The sequence below is a fragment of the Amphiura filiformis genome, chromosome 3, assembly GCF_039555335.1.
Source record: "Amphiura filiformis chromosome 3, Afil_fr2py, whole genome shotgun sequence".
Lineage (NCBI taxonomy): Eukaryota > Metazoa > Echinodermata > Ophiuroidea > Amphilepidida > Amphiuridae > Amphiura > Amphiura filiformis.
The window spans coordinates 37,592,049-37,616,264 of record NC_092630.1 but is presented as its reverse complement, the minus strand read 5'-3'; the positions used below and the strand labels follow the sequence as shown (position 1 = coordinate 37,616,264).

Genomic DNA, 24,216 nt, shown 5'->3' with positions numbered 1-24,216 from the left:
GTGTATGTTCTCTTGTACCTACCTTGTAGAAATTCTCCCCGTAGACCTCCTCGTGGAAGTGTAACACAGGGCTGACGAGAGTGTGGGATGCATATGTCTAACATATGATAATTTATAAGTGCAGCTGAGAGAATGCTACATTTTTTGTGTTGTTGAAAAACAATAAATTATATATATTTGGCTTTTTTTTTACAATTCATTCTACCATGTACTGACTTTAGAAAATACATCTCTTTTAAATTAGTCAGATATGTTTTGATGGGCGTTTTGTTTGTGTTCACTTTACTTCAGCAACTCCTTTTAGTCTTTCATCATCATCACATTGATATGGCGTGCAATCTACTAGATGTCTGCGGAAGATACCTGTACAGATCAAAGGATTCACATCTGAGGACAAAGGCACTTCTGGTAAGCCATCACACTATTGTCAAGTCCAGTTGATTAGATGTTTGGCAATATACCATGTGTCATAAGTCCTCCCCCATAAGAAAACCACTTTAACATACTTTGAATTAAACTTACACAATTAATTTGATATTAATTTGTTACTGTTATTTTTTAGATTAATATAAATGTCACTTAGCAATCGATTTGAAGTTGTTGTCTCTTTATGGTCGATAACCTCCGAAGGTATGCAAACCCCGGTTATTGTTGTTGTTTTTTTATTGAAATTTGAGATGTGCAGACCTTTAAATCTGTCAAAACATACAAAATTAGCTCTAAAAATCTAGACCAACAGCCGATACGTTTTTTTCGCTGCAATGAGCCTTAGGGTTCATTGCAGCTAGTAGCCCAAAGGCAAATAAAGAGAGGGGGTACTTCCATATTGATGCTACGCTCCAGGGGAAGTCGAAATACAGGCGGAACGGACTTACGACACACCGTATAGTTTTGGACAGCATCTATTACCCCAAATAGGAGAGTGGATTGTACAATAGAACTTTTGAAAATATGAACTCATTGAGTTCCTGCATTTAAAATACTATCTGTAAAAAAAGAGGCCATTACAGGGTTGACGGGACTTGTTATACTAAATCAATTATTTGGACTTTGGGTGACACTGTAAAGTTGGGAACTTGATGAAACTAATCAAAGAATAAGAATAGTTTGCACTGGAAGAGGATGTTTGCATGGAATTAAAAAGGCAGTTTTTCCCCTTTGATCAAGTTTTTTTCTGAAGTTTCTTGTATTCTGTATTGTTCTCAATATAACAATTTATGGTTGAGTAAATTGGGTTATTAAAGTTTGAGTTGATAGAAAAAAGAAAAAAAGAAAAGAAACAGGATCATGTTACGAATGTACTAATTTGGGATGTTATGCATAGAACCATTAATGAAGAAATTCTATCTGTATTATTTACAGGACTTGATGATGAGAAAAAGAAATAAGATGCATATGAATGAGAGACACAGTACTATGGTTGAGAATGCCTTCTTTTACTGCAATCCTCCAGAAGCTAAGCAGGTAGGACTATAGAGAGTTACACCCAAACTATGAATATAAGTGTAAATACTATAGTGGCTTGGTTTAAATCTATTGTAATTTGTTTAATTAGATAACAAATTATTTTGTAATTTATTTTGTTTAAAAAAGGGCTATAAAGCAATTCTGCATCCGCAATAGAGAGCTATGAATCAAATCAAGAATTTAACAAAAGGAGTTATTAAATATATTAAGTCTACAATCAAGTGCAAATTTCCCTGGGACACTTGTTCATATTTCGCGCCCTCTGTTCAATAAAACCGGTCATATGAAGTTCACCATGTGATATTTTATTTGTATAGTTTCCAACCTATTTGAATCCCTCCTCCCCACCAACCAATGTTGGAGCAAAAATATAGGCCATTTAAAAATGAGGCGTTTGGTATACAACATTGAATAAAGTGCGAGGAGGTCATTGAACTATGAAAGTGTCCCAGCAAATTTGCACTTGATTGTATAGGGGATGCGAAAAAATAATCTATTAATATCAATAAAATCGCCATAACTCTCGAACGCGTTGCTCGATTTTCATAATTTTTTCAGTGATGTCAAGATAATTTCATTATGCATTACACGATTAGCCAATTTTTAAAACATTTATTAAAATAAACATTTTTTGAATATCAAACCCTGCAATGCATGCATTTTTCAAGGAATATTTGACACATTGATTGCTTATATTAGAGTGGACATATAAATTCTCCTTTGGTAGAATTTACAAACATAATAAAAGCAAACCAAATAAGAAATTAAGAAAATATAGAAATAAATAGAACAGAATCATGATGTTTGTCTCATCATTGATCTTTCAAATTCATTACCCTATTTCAAATGCTATTATCGGAATGCACGTTAAACTCTTTAATATAGGCCTTCAACTACCCATCACAGACACGCTAATTCAACGTAACAATGCCATGCCAAAAAGTGTATATACAGTTATATACAATTACACATTTTAAATGTGCTTATTATTGGTATTCAAAAATAAAAAAGAGATAAAGAGCAGGATTTAAAAGTAAACATATCGGCGACAATGAGCTCCGAACCGGAGCCCTCATGATCAGAAGGCAGTAAGCAAACCACTACACTATGGTTGAGCTGTTGTTATTCATGCGAATTTATTTATAACAAGGATAACAAGAATTAATGGCTTAATAACGGTCTACCAGAATAATATAACTTAAAAAGTAATATATATTTATTTAACATTATGGTAGACCGTGCTCATTTGGCTTAAATGGAGGAATAATTACCAATAAACATATCAAAGTTAGGAAGGTACGTATAATGTGACCGTGTATATTCAAAATATATGTTAGATAAATGCTGAATACGACCAAAACATGAGTTTTAATGAATGATTTCATTGGATCGAAGCTCGATAACACAATACAGTAGCATTGCAATGATAGGATTAAATACGCTGAAATCGAGTGCAATTGTCATCAGTCTCCGGTGGCATATAGTTACTGGCTTTGCTTCTCGCCCCGAGATCTCGAGTTCGAATCCACGTAATGCTATATTTCTTTCTTTCTTTCTTTCTTTCTTTCTTTCTTTCTTTCTTTCTTTCTTTCTTTCTTTCTTTTTTTCTTTTTCTTTATGTTGCCAATTTACATTTACATTTATCAATGAACTAAAGGGAAACAATTGTTTTGTTTTATGATTTTTTTTGTTATTTCAGTAGGTATTTTTAACTGATTGTACTCTATATTTCCAATATGATTTAATTTTGATTAGTTTTAAATTGTTTTAAAAGTGAATTTTGAGATAATGCGCTTATAATAGCAATCATGTGTCAAATATGCCTTAAATAATGCATATATTGCAGCGTTTTGATACCTAAAAATATTTAGTTTGACAAAAAATGACAATTAAAGTAACCAAAATATGCTTAATGTTATTTGTTTTAAATTAGTGAAAAAATCATGTCAAACGAGCAACCCGTTTACGAGTTATGGTAATTTTACTGAAAGTAATAGATTATTTTTGTCTTCTTCAATACAATCAAGTGCAAATTTCCTGGGACACTTGTTCATATTTCGCCCTCTGTTCAATAAAACCGGTCATATGAAGTTCACCATGTGATATTTTATTTGTATAGTTTCCAACCTATTTGAATCCCTCCTCCCCACCAACCAATGTTGGAGCAAAAATATAGGCCATTTAAAAAATGAGGCGTTTGGTATACAACATTGAATAAGGTGGGGAGGTCATTGAACTATGAAAGTGTCCCAGCAAATTTGCACTTGATTGTATAGGGGATGCGAAAAAATAATCTATTAATATCAATAAAATCGCCATAACTCTCGAACGCGTTGCTCGATTTTCATAATTTTTCAGTGATGTCAAGATAATTTCATTATGCATTACACGATTAGCCAATTTTTAAAACATTTATTAAAATAAACATTTTTTGAATATCAAACCCTGCAATGCATGCATTTTTCAAGGAATATTTGACACATTGATTGCTTATATTAGAGTGGACATATAAATTCTCCTTTGGTAGAATTTACAAACATAATAAAAGCAAACCAAATAAGAAATTAAGAAAATATAGAAATAAATAGAACAGAATCATGATGTTTGTCTCATCATTGATCTTTCAAATTCATTACCCTATTTCAAATGCTATTATCGGAATGCACGTTAAACTCTTTAATATAGGCCTTCAACTACCCATCACAGACACGCTAATTCAACGTAACAATGCCATGCCAAAAAGTGTATATACAGTTATATACAATTACACATTTTAAATGTGCTTATTATTAGTATTCAAAAATAAAAAAGAGATAAAGAGCAGGATTTAAAAGTAAACATATCGGCGACAATGAGCTTCGAACCGTAGCCCTCATGATCAGAAGGCAGTAAGCAAACCACTACACTATGGTTGAGCTGTTGTTATTCATGCGAATTTATTTATAACAAGGATAACAAGAATTAATGGCGCTTAATAACGGTCTACCAGAATAATATAACTTAAAAAGTAATATATATTTATTTAACATTATGGTAGACCGTGCTCATTTGGCTTAAATGGAGGAATAATTACCAATAAACATATCAAAGTTAGGAAGGAATGCGTATAATGTGACCGTGTATATTCAAAATATCGTTAGATAAATGCTGAATACTGACCAAAACATGAGTTTTAATGAATGATTTCATTGGATCGAAGCTCGATAACACAATACAGTAGCATTGCAATGATAGGATTAAATACGCTGAAATCGAGTGCAATTGTCATCAGTCTCCCGGTGGCATATAGTTACTGGCTTTGCTTCTCGCCCCGAGATCTCGAGTTCGAATCCACGTAATGCTATATTTCTTTCTTTCTTTCTTTTTTTTCTTTCTTTTCTTTCTTTCTTTCTTTCTTTTTTTTTTTCCTTTATGTTGCCAATTTACATTTACATTTATCAATGAACTAAAGGGAAACAATTGTTTTGTTTTATGATTTTTTGTGTTATTTCAGTAGGTATTTTTAACTGATTGTACTCTATATTTCCAATATGATTTAATTTTGATTAGTTTTAAATTGTTTTAAAAGTGAATTTTGAGATAATGCGCTTATAATAGCAATCATGTGTCAAATATGCCTTAAATAATGCATATATTGCAGCGTTTTGATACCTAAAAATATTTAGTTTGAAAAAAAATGACAATTAAAGTAACCAAAATATGCTAATGTTATTTGTTTTAAATTAGTGAAAAAATCATGTCAATCGAACAGCGTTATGAGTTATGGTAATTTTACTGAAAGTAATAGATTATTTTTGTCTTCTTCAATACAATCAAGTGCAAATTTCCTGGGACACTTGTTCATATTTCGCGCCTCTGTTCAATAAAACCGGTCATATGAAGTTCACCATGTGATATTTTATTTGTATAGTTTCCAACCTATTTGAATCCTCCCTCCCCCACCAACCAATGTTGGAGCAAAAATATAGGCCATTTAAAAAATGAGGCGTTTGGTATACAACATTGAATAAGGAGTGCGGGGATGGTCATTGAACTATGAAAGTGTCCCATAAAATTTGCCCTTGATTGTATAGATAATGCGAAAAAATAATCTATTAATATCAATAAAATCGCCATAACTCTCGAACGCGTTGCTCGATTTTCATAATTTTTTCAGTGATGTCAAGATAATTTCATTATGCATTACACGATTAGCCAATTTTAAAACATTTATTAAAATAAACATTTTTTGAATATCAAACCCTGCAATGCATGCATTTTTCAAGGAATATTTGACACATTGATTGCTTATATTAGAGTGGACATATAAATTCTCCTTTGGTAGAATTTACAAACATAATAAAAGCAAACCAAATAAGAAATTAAGAAAATATAGAAATAAATAGAACAGAATCATGATGTTTGTCTCATCATTGATCTTTCAAATTCATTACCCTATTTCAAATGCTATTATCGGAATGCACGTTAAACTCTTTAATATAGGCCTTCAACTACCCATCACAGACACGCTAATTCAACGTAACAATGCCATGCCAAAAAGTGTATATACAGTTATATACAATTACACATTTTAAATGTGCTTATTATTGGTATTCAAAAATAAAAAAGAGATAAAGAGCAGGATTTAAAAGTAAACATATCGGCGACAATGAGCTCGAACCGTAGCCCTCATGATCAGAAGGCAGTAAGCAAACCACTACACTATGGTTGAGCTGTTGTTATTCATGTAATTTATTTATAACAAGGATAACAAGAATTAATGCCGCAATAACGGTCTACCAGAATAATATAACTTAAAAAGTAATATATATTTATTTAACATTATGGTAGACCGTGCTCATTTGGCTTAAATGGAGGAATAATTACCAATAAACATATCAAAGTTAGGAAGGTGTGTATAATGTGACCGTGTATATTCAAAATATACGTTAGATAAATGCTGAATACGACCAAAACATGAGTTTTAATGAATGATTTCATTGGATCGAAGCTTCGATAACACAATACAGTAGCATTGCAATGATAGGATTAAATACGCTGAAATCGAGTGCGATTGTCAGCTGTCTCCCGGTGGCATATAGTTACTGGCTTTGCTTCCCGCCCCCGAGATCTCGAGTTCGAATCCACGTAATGCTATATGTCTTCTTTCTTTTTTTTTCTTTCTTTTCTTTCTTTCTTTCTTTCTTTTTTCTTTTTCCTTTATGTTGCCAATTTACATTTACATTTATCAATGAACTAAAGGGAAACAATTGTTTTGTTTTATGATTTTTTTTGTTATTTCAGTAGGTATTTTTAACTGATTGTACTCTATATTTCCAATATGATTTAATTTTGATTAGTTTTAAATTGTTTTAAAAGTGAATTTTGAGATAATGCGCTTATAATAGCAATCATGTGTCAAATATGCCTTAAATAATGCATATATTGCAGCGTTTTGATACCTAAAAATTTAGTTTGACAAAAATGACAATTAAAGTAACCAAAATATGCTTAATGTTATTTGTTTTAAATTAGTGAAAAAATCATGTCAATCGAGCAACGCGTTATGAGTTATGGTAATTTTACTGAAAGTAATAGATTATTTTTGTCTTCTTCAATACAATCAAGTGCAAATTTCCTGGGACACTTGTTCATATTTCGCGCCCTCTGTTCAATAAAACCGGTCATATGAAGTTCACCATGTGATATTTTATTTGTATAGTTTCCAACCTATTTGAATCCCTCCCTCCCCACCAACCAATGTTGGAGCAAAAATATAGGCCATTTAAAAAATGAGGCGTTTGGTATACAACATTGAATAAGGGTGCGGGAGGGTCATTGAACTATGAAAGTGTCCCAGCAAATTTGCACTTGATTGTATAGGGGATGCGAAAAAATAATCTATTAATATCAATAAAATCGCCATAACTCTCGAACGCGTTGCTCGATTTTCATAATTTTTTCAGTGATGTCAAGATAATTTCATTATGCATTACACGATTAGCCAATTTTTAAAACATTTATTAAAATAAAAATTTTTTTGAATATCAAACCCTGCAATGCATGCATTTTTCAAGGAATATTTGACACATTGATTGCTTATATTAGAGTGGACATATAAATTCTCCTTTGGTAGAATTTACAAACATAATAAAAGCAAACCAAATAAGAAATTAAGAAAATATAGAAATAAATAGAACAGAATCATGATGTTTGTCTCATCATTGATCTTTCAAATTCATTACCCTATTTCAAATGCTATTATCGGAATGCACGTTAAACTCTTTAATATAGGCCTTCAACTACCCATCACAGACACGCTAATTCAACGTAACAATGCCATGCCAAAAAGTGTATATACAGTTATATACAATTACACATTTTAAATGTGCTTATTATTGGTATTCAAAAATAAAAAAGAGATAAAGAGCAGGATTTAAAAGTAAACATATCGGCGACAATGAGCTTCGCACCGTAGCCCTCATGATCAGAAGGCAGTAAGCAAACCACTACACTATGGTTGAGCTGTTGTTATTCATGCGAATTTATTTATAACAAGGATAACAAGAATTAATGACGCAATAACGGTCTACCAGAATAATATAACTTAAAAAGTAATATATATTTATTTAACATTATGGTAGACCGTGCTCATTTGGCTTAAATGGAGGAATAATTACCAATAAACATATCAAAGTTAGGAAGGTACGTATAATGTGACCGTGTATATTCAAAATATACGTTAGATAAATGCTGAATACGACCAAAACATGAGTTTTAATGAATGATTTCATTGGATCGAAGCTCGATAACACAATACAGTAGCATTGCAATGATAGGATTAAATACGCTGAAATCGAGTGCAATTGTCATCAGTCTCCGGTGGCATATAGTTACTGGCTTTGCTTCTCGCCCCGAGATCTCGAGTTCGAATCCACGTAATGCTATATTTCTTTCTTTCTTTCTTTTTTCTTTCTTTTCTTTCTTTCTTTCTTTCTTTTTTTTTTTTTCCTTTATGTTGCCAATTTACATTTACATTTATCAATGAACTAAAGGAAACAATTGTTTTGTTTTATGATTTTTTTTGTTATTTCAGTAGGTATTTTTAACTGATTGTACTCTATATTTCCAATATGATTTAATTTTGATTAGTTTTAAATTGTTTTAAAAGTGAATTTTGAGATAATGCGCTTATAATAGCAATCATGTGTCAAATATGCCTTAAATAATGCATATATAGCAGCGTTTTGATACCTAAAAATATTTAGTTTGACAAAAAATGACAATTAAAGTAACCAAAATATGCGCAATGTTATTTGTTTTAAAAAAGAAAAAAAATCATGTCAATCGAGCAACACGTTTATGCGAGTTATGGTAATTTTACTGAAAGTAATAGATTATTTTTGTCTTCTTCAATACAATCAAGTGCAAATTTCCTGGGACACTTGTTCATATTTCGCGCCCTCTGTTCAATAAAACCGGTCATATGAAGTTCACCATGTGATATTTTATTTGTATAGTTTCCAACCTATTTGAATCCTCCCTCCCCCACCAACCAATGTTGGAGCAAAATATAGGCCATTTAAAAAATGAGGCGTTTGGTATACAACATTGAATAAGGAGTGCTTGAGGGAGGGTCATTGAACTATGAAAGTGTCCCAGCAAATTTGCACTTGATTGTAGGTATAATATATTTTGTTTTTCACAAATGAGATGTTTCATGCATCCAATCATTTCAGTGGGCCTTGTCTAGAAGTATGGAACCTAGCAATAGGATTTAGTGAACCATTACAAAAAAAGCCATTGTTATGCAATAAGAAAGTGACATTTGGCACTTGCCGATGCACATACCCTGCTTGTCGGGGTCATGCAATGCAAAAGCGGCTTCTTCTGCAGATGAGATTATAATATTTCATAATGTGATGAAATTAGCCAATCATAACTCCATCTCTGTATTTATGCAGTATACATGCTGCATCAGTAATCAAATGCTGAGCTTTTGTGACAGTGTACAGATACCACAAATTATCTTTCTAAACCCATACCAAGGTGAAGTGCATTACATTTTTGTAAACGTAAGTAAAAATTGTTGTGAATACAAGAATAACATTAATTTCATGTACAACTTCCCTGTCAGATGGAGCAGAAAGTTCGCCCTCCACTCCATGAATACATTCGTAAGCTGCTTTTCAAGGATCTTACAAAGATTACAGTTGAAAAGGTACTGAAGCAGATGAGAAAACTGCCATGGAATGATTTAGAGGTAAGGAGATTTCACCTTGTTTATGCAGAACCATGCAAAGATAGTAGCTAAAGATACTCCATCCATTACCAATATCAATTAATTATTGGTGAGAATAATGTAGCAAGTGATTCAGTTACGTACAAAACATGTTCGAGCTGGTTTAAGTGGCATATTTAGACCTAGTGTAAATTTAAACATATGCACAAAAAGTTTAAACTTTGTCCAGATCCTAAATAGCTGTAGGCTCTGTGTAAAGTTAGATCCATATCTAACTCTTTATGATTATTGCAAATGTCCGATGTGTCAACAAGTCATTCAAAAATGTGAAAATACATATATCCAATTTATACTTTGATCAGCTCGTAATTGGCGGGCCTTGTGATGACGCGTATTAATATCAATATATTTTATTTCGAGAATTGTCTGGTGACATCTCGCAAGAAGCATCACAAATTATTAATTAAAGTCATATACTTTTGTCTACTTTCTTAAACACGCAAATTGTAGATCAGACATGTCAACTTTATCACTCTTAATGTGGGTCTACTTTTCGGCGTAGTTGTAAAAGCCTAACAATTCCCGCCGATTACGAGCTGATCAAACTGTAGATATGAGTAAATGTAATTATTATGAATTCATTTGAATCAACAATGCATTAGTTTAATTAAAAGGTAAACAAACAACCAATTGAGACCTTACGAAGCAAATAAGTGTTCAACTTGGTCACATGATCTGGAAGGTTGATTGTAAACAACAACAATTCATGGCAGATTTTCTTAAGCATTTCCTCATCAATCTGGAAAATTTTAGTCCCATTTAGCCTTCCCTGTATCCTATATATGCCTGATACCTGTGAATTTCTGGAGTTTCAGTTCCATGTAGCTGGACAGAGATGTGCCTAGTGTTCCTATTTCTGACTGTCCAGCATTGGCATGCAATTTTCTCACAGCATATATTATTAGATGTACATTTCTTAATAAAAATATAGGATGAAAAAGAAACATATGTTTAAAGTGTTAATAATTGTTATGTTATTCTTATAGCAGTTTAAAAATCTTTTTTGTTAATGTGTTATTTTCAGATACGCCATTATGCAGTCAAGTGCCTAGGCAGTGTGTGGAATGTAAAATTCAACAATGTCCATTGTATGGCGAACCTTCTAGCAGGTCTTGTGCTCTATCATGATTATATAGGCATACAAGTAGTAGACGCTGTGTTAGAAGATATCAGGATTGGCATGGAGGTAGGTAGTCTCTCTGTTCAACAATGTCCAGTGTATGACAAACCTTCTAGCAGGCCTTGTGCTCTATCATGATTATATAGGCATACAAGTAGTAGACGCTGTGTTAGAAGATATCAGGATTGGCATGGAGGTAGGTAGTCTCTCTGTTCAACAATGTCCATTGTATGGCAAACCTTCTAGCAGGCCTTGTGCTCTATCATGATTATATAGGCATACAAGTAGTAGACGCTGTGTTAGAAGATATCAGGATTGGCATGGATGTAGGTAGTCTCTCTGTTCAACAATGTCCATTGTATGGCAAACCTTCTAGCAGGCCTTGTGCTCTATCATGATTATATAGGCATACAAGTAGTAGACGCTGTGTTAGAAGATATCAGAATTGGCATGGAGGTAGGTAGTCTCTCTGTTCAACAATGTCCATTGTATGGCGAACCTTCTAGCAGGCCTTGTGCTCTATCATGATTATATAGGCATACAAGTAGTAGACGCTGTGTTAGAAGATATCAGGATTGGCATGGAGGTAGGTAGTCTCTCTGTTCAACAATGTCCATTGTATGGCAAACCTTCTAGCAGGCCTTGTGCTCTATCATGATTATATAGGCATACAAGTAGTAGCGCTGTGTTAGAAGATATCAGGATTGGCATGGAGGTAGGTAGTCTCTCTGTTCAACAATGTCCATTGTATGGCAAACCTTCTAGCAGGCCTTGTGCTCTATCATGATTATATAGGCATACAAGTAGTAGATGCTGTGTTAGAAGATATCAGGATTGGCATGGAGGTAGGTAGTCTCTCTGTTCAACAATGTCCATTGTATGGCAAACCTTCTAGCTGGCCTTATGCTCTATCATGATTATATAGGCATACAAGTAGTAGATGCTGTGTTAGAAGATATCAGGATTGGCATGGAGGTAGGTAGTCTCTCTGTTCAACAATGTCCATTGTATGGCAAACCTTCTAGCAGGCCTTGTGCTCTATCATGATTATATAGGCATACAAGTAGTAGATGCTGTGTTAGAAGATATCAGGATTGGCATGGAGGTAGGTAGTCTCTCTGTTCAACAATATCCATTGTATGGCAAACCTTCTAGCAGGCCTTGTGCTCTATCATGATTATATAGGCATACAAGTAGTAGATGCTGTGTTAGAAGATATCAGGATTGGCGTGGAGGTAGGTAGTCTCTCTGTTCAACAATGTCCATTGTATGGCAAACCTTCTAGCAGGCCTTGTGCTCTATCATGATTATATACCGGCATACAAGTAGTAGACGCTGTGTTAGAAGATATCAGGATTGGCATGAAGGTAGGTGGTGTGTATGTTTGGCAATTCAGAAATTTGTTTGAGTATGCATATTTATGTGTGTGTATTTATACATGCCTATAGGGGACATGAATATTGTTGTGTGTTTTTCACACCAAACAGGGCTTCCCATGGTAACCAGAGTTGTCACTGATTGTCGCCATTTTCATGACATAACTCTTCCTAAATATTCCCTAAATTAACGTTTCCCAACAGAGGACCTCTGGTGGTGAAAGGTGTAATTCTCTGATTAGGTGAAAAAACTTGGAAATATGTGAACAAGAAATTGGCAAAAATTGACCCCGGTTTGACAATTATTATTCTCACTTGACACTCCTTGCTTACAAGTGTGTATGTATGCAGATCTTGTGTACTATGCACAAATATGAACAAGCAAAACACAGCACAAAATATCAAGCCTTTTCTCAAAGTCTCCAGTGCAATGCTTTGCCATGCATTGTGTGTGTGGAAACACTCCACAATAAGTGTTTTGCCTTAGCTATACAGGGACAGCTCTAAGAGTAGAACACTGCAGCTTCCCCTCACACCATAACTAAAGACATTTTCTTACAACCAAACTTACAGCCTTTATAAAGTCTCCTACTTTACTGTTTATTTTGATGTTTTCAGATCAACTATCCCAAGTTCAACCAGCGTCGTGTGAGTGTAGTTAAATACTTGGGTGAGCTGTACAACTATCGCATGGTAGAATCGTCCGTCGTATTCAAGACACTCTATAGCTTCCTTAGATTTGGTATAACATTAGACGGTAGGTATATATTGTATTATATCTATGTACAAACACAACACAAAAAGGAACTTCTAACTTACATAGCCCTACATAAATCACTTTTACTACTATGCTGAAAAGAAAACCCATATTAAAAGTGATATAGTTGACATATTTGGTCTATATTGTGCATGTTAAACAGAATATACAGTGTTTAGCACTTCAATTAATAATTTGTGATGCTTTTGGCGAGATGTCACAAGATAATTCTCGAAATAAGAAATAAAAATATTAATCCGCGATGTTATAAGTCCCGCCTATTTTTATCTTATAGTTGATATTTTTACATCATATTCACTTGTTAGTATAAATTGAGTTTTCTCATGCAGTATCTTTTAATGTTTTTACAGCAACCATACCAAGCCTGTTAGACCCGCCAGAACACTTGTTTCGTATCCGATTATGTTGTACCTTATTGGATACATGTGGACAGTTCTTTGATAGGGGCACTAGCAAGAAGAAATTGGATTGTTTCTTAGTGTATTTTCAGGTATGTATTCTTTTTGGTTCAAGTTCCTTCAGGGAAATTAGTGGAAGGTGAATATTTTCCATGTAAATTTTTTTTTCTGTCATCTAAGTACCAGCATACATATTCGCACGGAGAAACCAAAGTTGGCCTAATTGATTGAGTTACGCAGGTTGTTGTTTTGAACTGCCGGTAAACATGGTGAAAATGATTTCACAAAAAGACTGGCCAAATGGCACTCAACATCATATTTAGATACTTTGGTACTCAAAAAGTATCGAAAAGGTTTCATATTATATACTCGCCATGAAAATACCGAACTCGTCCTTCGGACTCGTTCGGTATTGTCGTGGCTCATGCAGTATATTCTCATAACACACTCAAACCATCCAATATTATATAATTTATTTATGATGGTCTTTTTCTGCAGCAATATATTCTATTCAAACGTGGCCTTGAGTTATGGAAGAAAGACACTCACCCTTTCCCATTGGATGTAGACAATGCAATAGCGGATACATTTGAGACCCTCAGACCCAAACTAAAGTTGTTTACTACTTTAGAAGAAGCTAACACAGGAGTGAAAGAATTAGAAAAGGAATATGTGGAGAAACTAGGTGAGTGGAATGTATAGAGAAACACACTTTACAGCTGAATCTGTTATTGAAATGTATAACTCTATCCAGCTTTGACAAAAATACTTTCAAAATAAATTTTTGTAGAAGCTGTATTTCTCGCTTATAACAAGTAGTTAAGGTCTATAACTTTTTTTTCTTTTTCAATTTTTCTAAAAAAAAAGGAAAAAAAAAAAGAAATCAGCTGATATTAGGAACATCAATATTGGATATTGGATTGATAAACAAAGAGTCATTTCGGTTCAGCTCTACATCCTACATTGTTCTTACCTAATATTTCAGTATTATCTTATGGATTATTAAGATGGTTTTATGTTTTCCACTATCTCAAAAACTCCCAATACCAACTGTATTTCCATGCACTATCTAATGCCTTCTGTGCAGGATGCATTTGTTGTAATCTGCTGAGATTTAAATAAAAATATAAATGAATGTAACTGTATTGCTGAAACTGATGATAGGTTATTACACATCAACTAAAGAATATTATATAAAATATAAATAATAACAATGTAGCTTTTGCAAACAAGAAGTAGTGAAAATGCACATGATATGATTTGAAAACTGTGCCTGTAGCTTCTTTTTTTTCCTTCAAATAAACATGTTTGTGATTCTCCATTATTTCCTAATTGACTGTTCATTGCAGGGGATGTGATCAACCTGACACGAGCTAATGCCAATCAAGCACAACAACCTGGTGGACCTCTTACAACCATCACTGAAGGAGATGAAAACAGTGTAGGAACACCACCTGGTAAGTTCTATTATTACACCTGATACATATTCATGAGAGAATGACACGAAATTTACACAGCCCAAGTAGTGGTGGTGCCTAATACGCTCTCGTGGAAAAATTGAGTTAGCTTGAAATTCCCCTGGACAAGGAACTTACTGCTAATTTGTCTCGTTGTAACCCGCACGAAACTCGGGAGCTGATCCTGGTTGCGATGGTTATATGTGGAATGTCTAGGATGTGCGCTCTTGAAGCAGCAAAGTCCCTGATTTGTTGTTTAATGGTTTATGGAATGATGTGGGGCCGTAGTGGTCGTCAGCGACAACCTGTAAAGTGTGCTGAGGCTTGTGGATCAACGCCTAGGCGTTGTGCCTGTCAGCGTAGCGCACTATAAATCAATGCGCTTTTTTTTTTTTTTTTTTTTTTTTTTTTAGATTGATCTACCCCCGGTATGACCTTACTGCTTAATAATTTCCCCCGTATCGCATCATCATCATCCTTACTGATTCTTCAAAAGGATGTTTGAATTTCGAAACACTCCTAAAGCTGTGAATCTCTTAAAGATGTATGGGAATCATGAGTCAGTATTTTTTCTCATAACCTGTGTAAAAGTTTAGCCCTAAGATGTTTCCTTCACATGGCATGAACAAAAAGCTGGCAGCAAATTGATCAATGTTCTTAGTCATGCAGTTGTAGTAACATGATATTTGGAATTAAATCAAAATTTAGCATTGCTAAAAATAGTAAGTCCAGTATTTTGATTTAATTCCGAATTTCAAAAAGCTGGTAGCCTCATCCTTCATGGTTATATACCACCAATGCTGTTCTGTGGCCATGGTGATTTTTACTTACAATTTATCCAAACTGCTGGAACAATTGAACTTGGAATCCAATTGTTTTGGTGATATGTCTCCATGTAAGGTGAAAAGCACCATATGATGGAACCAAGCATCTTGAAATGTTAGTGTGTGTGGTTGGTTTTTTTTACCCGGAAATCAATTCCAAGTCTTCATTATGTTATTCTCCTTTTTCAGGTGGACGTAGGCTTAGCTTTACTACAACAGGGACAGAGGATGAAGAGGAGTCTGATTCAGACATGGATTCTGAACGTGTGAGGAGACCAGGCCGTGGTAGTAATCCTAACAGTCAGAGTCAAGGACTCAGTCAAAATACTGAAGAGGTATGATGGGATGGCATTGTAGATGGAACTGTCAACGTTTGAAGCGCTATTCAACTTTATGAATTTGTAGTATTTAATTAGTTTGAACTATACTATGATCAGCTCGATATATGCGAGAATTAGTCACATAACATGCAAAACGCAGTTTGCATAGGTGCTATGCCCAGCTGCGTGGACGCCATTTTGTATCAATCCACGATGTTATGAACCCCATTTATTACAAGCTGATCATAGTATCTATTGGCTGTTCAAGCGGGTAAGTGCAATAGCTGCCATGTGTAGCTGCCATGAGTAGATTATAATTGAAGACAAATATAAAAAGACTAAAATGCGTCTGATGTCATCTGTCAATCAAACTCGAGCACAGTTTGTTTACAAGTGTGTCGTGATGAGTTGCTGAACGCGGCGCTAAAACCGGTCACATTATTGTTAATTTTGCACCTTCAAACCATCTCAAAAGTTACGTCTTTATAGTACTATACTATACTTTCCCGAAGGCACCATGTCAACAATGCCTAGAAAAGTTGCTTTTGGCCATGTAAAAGTTTTCGCCATTTTCTGCCATTCCTTTCCTCCGATCGGCACCAGATAAATCGACCTTCCTTTTACGTGTAATTAACCAATCCAAAAGGATCGTAGGGAATTTGATTGACAGTGACGTCAGATGTATTTTGGTCTTTTTTTTTTATCTCTGTCTTCAATTATAGCACAATATACTGTGTGTAATTTGCCAAATGTTCACATGGCAGCTATTGCACTTACCCACTTTTGGCACTTAGTAGTCGATATGTTAACTCTGCAATGGACACAGGTTTCATTTACTCTAACGCATTAGGAGTTAGTATGAGTTGGATTCTTCAAGTGAAGGTTTTGCTTGGTGTGTATTGATACCAGGAACCCATGGTGTACAATGAGGTCAGGATACCCCCAGAAAAATATAATTGTAAAGTAGCCCAAATATGGTTATGGTAAAAGGTAAAATGGACATGCCTGGGAGCAGCTAACGTTTACAACATACTATATATAAGGATCTGGCCCAAATACATTAAGAAAAACAGGTGTTCCATCCCATCCAGCTTGTATCAGTAACAAGTGGAGCATGGCGCAATGGTTAGGGTACTTGCCTTTAGTGCATGAAGTCCCACATTTTGCTGATTTGCTGGGATATTGACTTGGGAAAAAAAAGTCTGAAATTTAATTGGCAACATCTGTAGATTAAATTCAGACTTCCGCTCTCCCCATGGTTCATTTAGAATTGGGTAAATAAATCATGAAAGTACTCCATCCTTCGGAGGGGACGTTAAGCCGTCGGACCCGTGTGCAGAGAGCCATACCTGTACATGTATTTCGCAGCCAGTTTTGAAAAGAGTAGGGTGTTAACCCCTGACTGTTCCCAATCCGTCCCGGTTTTCAAATGGAGTCCAATGGAAATTAGCTTCAATAGAGGCTTTCTTGGGTTATCCAGGGTTGTCAAAATCCGAACAAATAAAAAAAAATATATATATTTACATTTTTCATTCAAGTCATACATGGGATTTGTTTTCTTCTCATAATAGGCTGGGTATGACACAGAAGAGAATATACTGCTGGAATCAGCTGGAGAGAATGAAGAAGATGACAGGGTGAGTTCTTGTAGTAACTACCTTTCATCCTATGTTGGCCTAATGCTTCTTTTGAATAAACATGCTTCTAAATGAAGTTTAGTTGTAAAATGATATACATTGAAAGACTGCTTTGTGTATTTTGATCTTAATAAACTAATTGATGTATTGAGGTACTTCTGAAGTCATTTAGGAGTGGCAATAATTAGAATGAATACGGTATCAAAAGCTATTGTCTATATTCAAAAAAGAAATATTCACACTAATTTAAGTTAAATAACACAGGGCAGTGATGACATTTATTTCGTTTTGTATCTTAAAGGCCTTTTCAGTGATTTGCTCATCCAGAGGATTGTAAAAATCATCAAAATTCAGATATTGACACCTTTGTTAGTGGCATAAATGGGCTAATCATATAGCGTGCTAGTGGTTAAGCCAAAAGCTGTGTATTAAATACAAAATAAGACATTTTACATGAATCTGTAATTTCTATACTTAATAGAGAAATTAGCTACATGTATTTGAATGAGCATCAATACTGAATTTCTTATTTTTTCACCAAATTAAATGTTTCATTTGAATGACATTTTTTTATGACATTCTAATGACTATTTTAATGACTTATCCTTCACTTTTAGGCAATTTATAGATAATTTTAATTTAAGCTCACACTTTGGCTAGGATCACGGAATAAGTCTTCACATGTAGATATGGAAATATATTCTTGCAAAGGCTCAAGTCATTGTACTATGAGGTACAAAATAAAGTAAAGGCACCTGCTTGGCCACTGGCTGAATTGACTTTAATAAAAAGAACATAATAGTATAAGAGATCTTTTACGAAAAACACTATGCGCGACCAGCAAAACATCCAACCAATCAATTCTGGCAATGTGAACGCCTATTTAACCACACAGCGGACACTGCATTCATTACACTGCATCCAGTAAGAACACTATACATGATTGGTATGAACAATCATACCATACTACACACTCATTGAACTCATTGTCGCAAATTTATGATTAGTTGTGGTGTTTTTGTTTACCTCACACAACTACTTTCTGTTGATTGATTAGTGGAGAAGGGTAAATTATTTTGACAAAAAATGTCTCCTTGATGCTTGAAGGACATAGTCTGGTACGAAAGTTGATTTATATCTTGCAGGTGACTGTGTTAACAGGAGGACCAAGATTCGTCAAATGTGAAGAAGATGACGAATTCACTTCAGCCTTTGATAAAATGATGTGTGATAACATACAGGTAGGCATCAGTGATGTTCACTAGGGAATGTTGCTTACATTATCATATGGGATTTCCAAGGAATGTGCACTGCTTGATATATCCTGGCCATAAGGACATCCATATTAACAAAGAAGCTATACAAAATGAAATGAAACGTCATTCTACTTTGTCATTTTCAGCTTGTCTTTAAAAAGAATCACTCAAATGTTATTATTATTTGTATGTGATGGAATAATATTTATTTGAATCACCATAGATACAATCATTGCAAAAAGAAAGTTTAAACAATTATGCAAATGGTAATTCAAGAAAGGAAACTAGAAAGTACAAGCACAAGGTGCTTTCCTTTCCTGTTACAATAACAAACATTTTGAAACAACAAGTGTACAAGAAATCAATCGGGCCAATGGCCAATGCAGTGAAATCATATGAACAAAGACAACTACATAATACATTTTCATATGAACAAAGACAACTACATAATACATTTTCATGTGCAGGATGAGTGGGCACTTCTGTGTTTGGACTTTTCAGCCCATTCACTCATCCTGAATTACTTGCTTTTGTGATGTGTACGAAATGTAGAGTGTGTATAAATGTACTGTTATTTTGTTACTTTTGTATTTTGCAAGTAATTGAAATAAATATTATAAGGGGCAGTCAGTAAGTAATAAAAGTTGTCTTGTGACCCCATATGGATTATTTTCAAGGAATTTCTCTATGATCACATAAACAGAACACATAAAAATGATATTTCTCACTTGATTACGTAACAGCATTGCTAACGTAACTTACTGATCGCCCCTCGTACATATTTAAATGAACCTCACTGTTAAATAAGTAGAGCTATTAAGCTTAAAAGTTAGAATTTTGTTTTCATCAAAAAGTTAATATTGGCTTTATCTAATTACCTTGTCTAGTTCTTTTTCAAAAGCTTCACCACGTAATAAAATTTGTTCTGTTTATTTTCAGCAACGTACTGTTGAGGCAGCCAAGGTCCCACAACTCGACATCAGCGTTCCAGTGGCTTCTAGAAATAAACCCAAGAAGACTTATGACCTATTCCAGCAGGAGGCCGAGGACGTACCAGTCACAATGAACTTTACCTTGATGACGCGTAGTGGCAAGAAGCAGCAGTATCATGACTTTGAGGTGCCAATCGTATCCGAGCTAGCGGCCAATCTGCGTAACAGAGAAATGGTATGATTTGACTTCTCTCTTCCATTTGCTTTCAAAAGCTGTTGAAAAATATTTATATGAACAAATGTGTGATATTGTTTGTAAGTAATAGATTTGCTAGAAAAAAAAATCAAACAAATTACCAACATTTTCAGTAAATTGCAATGTGAACAATGGTGCACAATTATTATGGTTTTATTCTATCAAGGGGCCTGATCCAGTCAGCTGTTTTTACACCTTGCACACTACATTAGTGACAGGAAAGTGATGTCTGTGATATAACTTATACTTTGATCAGCTCGTAATCGGCAGGCCTTTTAACATCGCGGATTAATATCAATATATTTTATTTTGAGAATTGTCTTGTGACATCACGCTAGAAGCATCACAAACTATTAATTCAAGTCCTATACTTTGCAAACATTCTTTAACACACAAAATATAGACCAGACAGGTCAACTAATAGCACTCTTAACGTTGGTCTACTTTTCGGCGTAGTGATAAAAGCCTAACATTTCCCGCCTATTACGAGCTGATCAAACTATATATGAGCAGCTGTGCTCTTAATATATACTTATTCAAAATTCAAAAAGAATTGGGACTAATTACAATCCATTTTCAGGATTGTGGAATGTGTAGCATTTTTAAGTACTTAATAAAAGTGATGCAACATGTGATTTTGTTGCAATTCAGGCGGAGATGGCAGAGAAACAGAGACTGAAACAATTAACACTACACATCAATGAGAGACAAGAAGAGGAAGATTATCAAGGTAGGAACTTTCTGGAGTAGCTGCAAAATGAATTTACAGCTTCAACAAATTTTGTCCAGTCAATTTAGGGATTCAATTATGTTTCACCATTGTTCATCACCGTGTAACAATAATGCATTATGTCTTCTGCATGGAAAACACGACAGACACAAGTTGTTAAACGGTGATGAATAACAGTGAAATATGATTGAATCCCTTTCAATGAAAACAAACTAAAGAACATTTAATTCACATGATTATTTCATTAGGAATGTCAGTTTGTTATTGCCACCCAACCTTTCAAGATGATTAGTGATTTCTCTGTTGATATCATCAATAAAACTACAGAATGAAATGGCTTTCTTTAGCTGCTACCTTCCAACTGAATTCAACATGTAAACACACAAGTTCCAGGCTTGACAAATTTTAACTTGCATTCATGTATATGTTAATGAAAAAGCGTGGATCCATCATCAATTAACAACGTTTGGCTCCTGTACAACGATATAGGAAGAGTTGTTGAAATGTGTATGTACAGTAAACAGTACTGTGCTCCCTTTGTTGATGTAGAATAACAACTTAGTCAGTTGTTCTTAATGATCAGTTTGTAAAAACTACTCTTCTCTGATCCCCTTTCTGTGGCTTCCTCAGTTTCTAGTGCTTGAGTAAGGTATTGGTAACTCGGGTTATTGCCATCATAGGGTTGGATAGTAACACATAACACTGGAGTCACATTCCTCAGTTCATCAGTTCAAATCATGCTTCAGCAACATTTTCTTTGCTCCCATCTTTGAAACTTGAGAATATGTTTTTAGAATATGTGTTACGTATATGAACCAATTTGCAGAGATTAGTTTATGAAAGAATTGAAAACTTCCTATACAAGTCATTCCATGTTGTCAAATATTTAACCCATGTAATATTTCAGAGATGATAGCCAGCCTTCAGAAACCAGCAATGGCTACACCAGGTGTTGTTGCGCCGGCTCCTACTGTACGGAAACCAAGATTCCACCATCCTAAAGGAGCACCAGATGTGGATCAGATATTCCATCAAACAGGCAACAGGTGGGTTAGTCTTTTTGATTAAAGGGGTGTGGTCCAAAATGTTTCATATTCTGTTTTCTAACTTATATTGAGGCCTATCATTAAAGCAATATGTTTCCTAATTTTGAGCAGTATTGAACCAACAGTTTTGATACGAGAAGCAGAAACATGTACAATAATGGCCCATAGGCACTTCCACTATGGTTACCACAATTCACCACATTTTGGTTTACACCATCTAAACAAAACATATCTTGGGCCTTAAATTTTACCGGGTAGTGAATAAAATATGAGCTTCTTCTGATGCCAGAATCTCAGTTTTGATGGAGAAAAATGGAGGATGAGGGTGTGGATTGGGTCAAAGTCCTTTAAAATTAACATTTCGAAAAACTTGTTAAGGACAAGAGTTTTGCAAAGTAATGCTGTGACAAAAAGAAAATTACAAAAGTGAGGAACACATTGTGTTTAATCATTTTTCATTTTAATACAGAAGAAAACATGAGGAAGTAAACTTTAGAGACACAGAAAATCCATGTGTATTTGATTGTTTTTGTTTGTTTTTTTGTTTTTATTCTAATAACTTGGTCTGGGAATTAGGTATAGTTTTGTACTTTAATCAGGATATAGTTCACAGTAATTTTTTGATTTGAAAAACCATTCAGCTAACAATCTTAATAAATAAAATGATTAGAAGTATATTATTACAAGGGAGGACAGCATTCTTGCTCGCAGATTTTTTTTTCCAATTCCAACAATGTAGAAAGTGTAAAAATATTCAAATAATTTGCCTGTGTGTTTTTTGCAATTAAACCGATTTCTATTGCTCAATAATTGACAATATCTCTTGAACCTACAATCCCGGTCATAATTGTTAGAACACTTTAACAGAGGTACTTCAAATATGCCCCCATTCCCCCCAATCACTGTTGGTAGTTGTTTTTTGGTCATGCATCCCAAGAGACATCCAACATTGATTGGTGGAGAAGGGGGAGGGCTGTAGTAGTAGGAAACAGTTCAGACTTTACATCAAAGAAAGCTAAATTTCAGTATGTTAAGTATAACTAAAAAACAATCCTATTTTAATTTCTAACTTCTTATGACAGGGATTGTAACTGTTTGTTGATCTAATTCACTGCTAAATTTTAACCCATCACGAGACTGCTTATCATCAAGTAGGCAAGGATGTTTATTACTCCAATAAAAAAAACTTTTTCACTAACCACCTCTTTTGGTTGTTTTACTTAACAGGAAATGGTAGACAGCCGGGACACTGCCATTATGTATGGTGATGACAAAGATGCTGGGCCAGACTACCTGTGAGGAACACCCCCTGCTTCTTTAGACATAACAGACTGGATGTTAAAAATAAAGTTATCTGAAGCAGGGCGGTGGCAAAAAGTTGGTCGTCGAGCCTGTGAGGAAGAGTATTAGCTCTATACATTAACAGTCTCTCGCAATCATAAAAAAGAACATTGGATGATTATTATTGCCAGTGGTTCTTGAGTTCTACTAAAGTTGAGTTTGGTAGTTAGTAGAATTGTGTGTGTGATTACACCATTTGATTGATTATACCAATCATGAAATGATGCGAGGAGGAAGAGGAAAAAGGAAGAGAGACGGGAAGATTAATAATTCAAATCAGTAAAGTAAAGTCTGAAAACATTACGTTCTGAAAACAAACATCTTTCCAAGTTAAGTTATTGGAAGTTCATGAAAAGCAAAGTTATTGTATAACTTTGCAGAAATCTATCTAGAAAATGGGTAGAAAATTACATCATCTACTTTATTATATGCAATGTTATAAGGTCTTCTGTTATATATTTTTATGTTGACTATTTCTTTGTTATGTTTATTACGTATAAGCAATTCAGCAGGTAATTATTGGGGTCACTAATATCAGTGGAGTGCTGTGAGGACCAGTGATGTATTGTATTTTTTTTTGTGTGTGTTTTTTTTTACTTAGGCAAACAGGCTGGTATCTTAACAAAGTTACCAGCCCTAATTCAAACAATGGTCCAACAACAATTATTAACACCAATCTAAATTTTTTACCTGCCAGATACCAAGTTAAGCTGCCACTGGCGGGTGAGCAGGTCTTAAGGGCATATCCTAACAGATGCAACATGCAATTCAAAAATCGCTAGTAATCCAACGCTGATAATGTTTTCCAGGTATGGCTAGCAATATAGCGACAAAGTTGCCTTCAAGACAACTGCTTGCTACTTGGATGCTAGGGCATGCTAGCAATTTAATGATCAGATATTGATAAGCAACAGAAGTTATGTCACAAAAACACGGCTATGCTCTTAGTGAGTGCCTAATATGATATGGCCCCTTACAGGGATTATCAGTGATTTTG

The 24,216-nt window shown here is 34.4% G+C and overlaps 1 protein-coding gene across 1 annotated transcript in view; it reads left to right on the top strand.

The window, feature by feature from the left end:
- Positions 1 to 23,177, top strand: part of LOC140148457 (regulator of nonsense transcripts 2-like) — a 51,610-nt gene extending 28,433 nt beyond the window's left edge. The window contains 15 exon segments of the mRNA XM_072170411.1: positions 292 to 408; positions 1,363 to 1,464; positions 9,584 to 9,709; positions 10,773 to 10,934; positions 12,863 to 13,001; positions 13,373 to 13,512; positions 13,919 to 14,105; positions 14,770 to 14,877; positions 15,891 to 16,036; positions 17,593 to 17,658; positions 18,804 to 18,899; positions 19,854 to 20,081; positions 20,754 to 20,832; positions 21,740 to 21,878; positions 23,106 to 23,177. Of these exon segments, the coding sequence (XP_072026512.1) occupies positions 292 to 408; positions 1,363 to 1,464; positions 9,584 to 9,709; positions 10,773 to 10,934; positions 12,863 to 13,001; positions 13,373 to 13,512; positions 13,919 to 14,105; positions 14,770 to 14,877; positions 15,891 to 16,036; positions 17,593 to 17,658; positions 18,804 to 18,899; positions 19,854 to 20,081; positions 20,754 to 20,832; positions 21,740 to 21,878; positions 23,106 to 23,115 (1,845 nt within the window). The 3' untranslated portion in view covers positions 23,116 to 23,177.
- The last annotated feature ends 1,039 nt before the right edge of the window (positions 23,178 to 24,216 follow it).